General features: G+C 47.0%; 1 protein-coding gene across 3 annotated transcripts in view; it reads left to right on the top strand.

The window, feature by feature from the left end:
- Positions 1-5,000, top strand: part of ccdc88c (coiled-coil domain containing 88C) — a 113,582-nt gene that overhangs the window by 70,180 nt on the left and 38,402 nt on the right. For all 3 annotated transcript variants that reach the window (XR_013932170.1, XM_080414858.1, XM_080414857.1), the window contains exons 20-21: positions 390-542; positions 1,170-1,331. Coding sequence is in view for 2 of the 3 variants with exons in the window: in XM_080414858.1 (XP_080270984.1) it covers positions 390-542; positions 1,170-1,331 (315 nt within the window). In the remaining variant the exon portion in view is untranslated. The remainder of the gene's footprint in view (positions 1-389; positions 543-1,169; positions 1,332-5,000) is intronic.

Raw genomic sequence — 5,000 nt, 5'->3', positions numbered from 1 at the left:
GGCTACTGTGAGTATAAACACTCTATTACTATTACCACACTACACAATGACCTGGCTACTGTGAGTATTACTACTCCATTACTATTACTAATCAAATCAAATCAAATCAAACTTTAAAACAACAGAAGCTAACCAAAGTGCTGTACAAGGTCGAGATAAATACATATATATATATATATATATATTATATATATATATATAGTTAACCCGTTTTGATACGTTAAAATCAATTGTAAAATGGACAGGGAGCCAGTGAAGTGAGGCCAGGACAGGACTGATGTGCTGATGAGGCCAGGACAGGACTGATGTGCCAGCAAGAAGGCTGTAGGCTCCTGAGGAATGACTGCTCTAAGCCAATCATATTGATGTATTGCTGGTTGTCTCTACAGGCTCGTCAGACCGTGTGTACTCTGCGTCAGCAGCAGGACGAGCTAGAGAACCACACTTCCCAGCAGCCCTTGAGGCAAAGCCAGCAGGTTCAGAGGTCAGCCACAGCTGAGCTGCTGCGACTCAAAGACCATCTGATTGATGTGGAGAAAAATGTACGTAGGGTACCTACTTTACCCTAATCCTACAATGATGCAGTGATTGAAACCCTATCTAGTACCTACCCTACCTTTTGCTAACACTACCTACCCAACCTTATGCTAACGCTAACCCGACCTAACCTACTCTATGCTAACGCTAATCCTACCTACCCAACCCAATGCTAACGCTAACCCTACCTATCCAACCATATGCTAACTCTAACCCTACCTAACTTACCTTATGCTAACGCTAATCCTACCTACCCAGCCCTATGCTAACGCTAACCCCACCTACCCAACCCTATGCCAATGCTAACCCTACCTACCCAACCCCATGCTAATGCTAACGTACCTATCCAACCCTATGCTAAAGCTAACCCTACCTACCCAGCCCTATGCTAATGCTAACCCTACCTACCCAACCCATGCTAATGCTAACCGTACCTACCCAACCCATGCTAATGCTAACCGTACCTATCCAACTCTATGCTAATGCTAACCCTACCTACCCAACCCATGCTAATGCTAACCGTACCTATCCAACTCTATGCTAATGCTAACCGTACCTATCCAACTCTATGCTAATGCTAACCCTACATACATATTGATCATGGGTGATTGATTGATAGTTTTTCTTCCCAGAATGCATCTCTGCAGACAGAAAGCACCTTGCTGAAGGATCAGGTCAAACAGATGGACAACCAGAGCAATTCCCTCAACAACCAGATGGGGGCGCTGCAGAGACACGCCACCTCACTGCAGGAGCAGAACACCAGCCTGCACACACAGACTGCTAAACTACAGGTCGCTAAACTACAGGTCCACACACACACTTTGTCTAAAAGGAAAACACCAAATTAACCAAAATAGTTCTTGCGGTCTTGTTTCCATTGGGGTCCTAGGTACTCAATTCATCAATATGTAAAATAGCACCAAAACATTCAATATCATCACAATATAAAACACTATATGTACAGAGTAGAAAAAGAGGGGGGTGGGGGGGTGAATGAGGAAATGGGGTTAAAGAAGGGGGGGGGGGGGTCGCCTGTCTAATGGAGAAGTGATGACTAACCTCCCCTTTGGCCTCCTTAAAGGTGAATTCTCACTCAGGGCTGTTTTAAAGGAAGGCAGCGATCCACATTTGTTGAGGGATGGGGTCAGTGCATTCCACACCTGGGTGGCAGTGCTGTAGAAGGAGAATTTACCCATGTTTGTTTTATGGGTGTGTGTCACCAGATCGTTGTTTACACTCCCTCTAGTATTGTGTTTTATGGGTGTGTGTTACCAGATCGTTGTTTACACTCCCTCTAGTATTGTGTTTTATGGGTGTGTGTTACCAGATCGTTGTTTACACTCCCTCTAGTATTGTGTTTTATGGGTGTGTGTTACCAGATCGTTGTTTACACTCCCTCTAGTATTGTGTTTTATGGGTGTGTGTTACCAGATCGTTGTTGTCGCTCCCTCTAGTATTGTGTTTTATGGGTGTGTGTTACCAGATCGTTGTTTTCGCTCCCTCTAGTATTGTGGCTCTGGGTGTGGCTAACTTTTTGGAGGTATTTAGTCAGATATGAGGGTATAGAGGGTGTAGAGGGTATAGAGGGTGTAGAGGGCATTGAGGGCATTGAGGGTATAGAGGGCATTGAGGGTATAGAGGGTATAGAGGGCATTGAGGGTATAGAGGGCATCGAGGGCATTGAGGGCATTGAGGGTATAGAGGGCATTGAGGGTATAGAGGGCATTGAGGGTATAGAGGGCATTGAGGGTATAGAGGGCATTGAGGGTATAGAGGGCATTGAGGGTATAGAGGGCATTGAGGGTATAGAGGGTATAGAGGGCATTGAGGGTATAGAGGGCATCGAGGGCATTGAGGGCATTGAGGGTATAGAGGGCATTGAGGGTATAGAGGGCATTGAGGGCATTGAGGGTATAGAGGGCATTGCGGGTATAGAGGGCATTGAGGGTATAGAGGGTATAGAGGGTATAGAGGGTATAGAGGGCATTGAGGGTATAGAGGGTATAGAGGGCATTGAGGGTATAGAGGGTATAGAGGGCATTGAGGGCATTGAGGGCATTGAGGGTATAGAGGGTATAGAGGGCATTGAGGGTATAGAGGGTATAGAGGGTATTGAGGGCATTGAGGGTATAGAGGGCATTGAGGGTATAGAGGGTATAGAGGGCATTGAGGGTATAGAGGGCATTGAGGGTATAGAGGGCATTGAGGGTATAGAGGGTATAGAGGGCATTGAGGGTATAGAGGGCATTGAGGGTATAGAGGGTATAGAGGGCATTGAGGGTATAGAGGGTATAGAGGGCATTGAGGGTATAGAGGGTATAGAGGGCATTGAGGGTATAGAGGGCATTGAGGGCATTGAGGGTATAGAGGGCATTGAGGGTATAGAGGGTATAGAGGGCATTGAGGGTATAGAGGGTATAGAGGGCATTGAGGGTATAGAGGGCATTGAGGGTATAGAGGGTATAGAGGGCATTGAGGGCATTGAGGGCATCGAGGGCAGAGTCGTATTGACTATTTTGAAAGCCAATCACATTTTTAGTTGTTTAACTCTGTCTTCTACCCTGAACCAGCCTAGGCTGGACAAATGTGTGTGAAAAAGGTGAGTCATGGGCCCCAGGCTGAGAAGTCGTCCAATCAGTTTGTTTTGAAAGGTTTGAAGCTTCGTCTTTAGAGACATCGAGATGTTGGAGAACCAGGAGGTGTAACATAGTCACAGAGGAGAACCAGGAGAACCAGGAGGTGTAACATAGTCACAGAGGAGAACCAGGAGAACCAGGAGGTGTAACATAGTCACAGAGGAGAACCAGGAGAACCAGGAGGTGTAACATAGTCACAGAGGAGAACCAGGAGAACCAGGAGGTGTAACATAGTCACAGAGGAGAACCAGGAGGTGTAACATAGTCACAGAGAACCAGGAGAACCAGGAGGTGTAACATAGTCACAGAGAACCAGGAGAACCAGGAGGTGTAACATAGTCACAGAGGAGAACCAGGAGGTGTAACATAGTCACAGAGAACCAGGAGAACCAGGAGGTGTAACATAGTCACAGAGAACCAGGAGAACCAGGAGGTGTAACATAGTCACAGAGGAGAACCAGGAGAACCAGGAGGTGTAACATAGTCACAGAGAACCAGGAGAACCAGGAGGTGTAACATAGTCACAGAGAACCAGGAGAACCAGGAGGTGTAACATAGTCACAGAGGAGAACCAGGAGAACCAGGAGGTGTAACATAGTCACAGAGGAGAACCAGGAGAACCAGGAGGTGTAACATAGTCACAGAGGAGAACCAGGAGGTGTAACATAGTCACAGAGAACCAGGAGAACCAGGAGGTGTAACATAGTCACAGAGGAGAACCAGGAGAACCAGGAGGTGTAACATAGTCATAGAGAACCAGGAGAACCAGGAGGTGTAACATAGTCACAGAGGAGAACCAGGAGAACCAGGAGGTGTAACATAGTCATAGAGAACCAGGAGAACCAGGAGGTGTAACATAGTCACAGAGTAGAACCAGGAGAACCAGGAGGTGTAACATAGTCACAGAGAACCAGGAGAACCAGGAGGTGTAACATAGTCACAGAGGAGAACCAGGAGGTGTAACATAGTCACAGAGGAGAACCAGGAGAACCAGGAGGTGTAACATAGTCACAGAGAACCAGGAGAACCAGGAGGTGTAACATAGTCACAGAGGAGAACCAGGAGAACCAGGAGGTGTAACATAGTCATAGAGAACCAGGAGAACCAGGAGGTGTAACATAGTCACAGAGGAGAACCAGGAGAACCAGGAGGTGTAACATAGTCACAGAGGAGAACCAGGAGAACCAGGAGGTGTAACATAGTCATAGAGAACCAGGAGAACCAGGAGGTGTAACATAGTCACAGAGAACCAGGAGAACCAGGAGGTGTAACATAGTCATAGAGGAGAACCAGGAGAACCAGGAGGTGTAACATAGTCACAGAGGAGAACCAGGAGAACCAGGAGGTGTAACATAGTCACAGAGAACCAGGAGAACCAGGAGGTGTAACATAGTCACAGAGAACCAGGAGAACCAGGAGGTGTAACATAGTCACAGAGAACCAGGAGAACCAGGAGGTGTAACATAGTCACAGAGGAGAACCAGGAGAACCAGGAGGTGTAACATAGTCATAGAGAACCAGGAGAACCAGGAGGTGTAACATAGTCACAGAGAACCAGGAGAACCAGGAGGTGTAACATAGTCATAGAGAACCAGGAGAACCAGGAGGTGTAACATAGTCACAGAGAACCAGGAGAACCAGGAGGTGTAACATAGTCACAGAGGAGAACCAGGAGGTGTAACATAGTCACAGAGGAGAACCAGGAGAACCAGGAGGTGTAACATAGTCACAGAGGAGAACCAGGAGAACCAGGAGGTGTAACATAGTCACAGAGAACCAGGAGAACCAGGAGGTGTAACATAGTCATAGAGAACCAGGAGAACC

Source organism: Gymnoscopelus braueri, assembly GCF_963280865.1.
Source record: "Gymnoscopelus braueri genome assembly, chromosome: 19".
Lineage (NCBI taxonomy): Eukaryota > Metazoa > Chordata > Actinopteri > Myctophiformes > Myctophidae > Gymnoscopelus > Gymnoscopelus braueri.
Note: the sequence above shows the minus strand (reverse complement) of the source record. Positions and strands in the feature narration are given on the sequence as shown.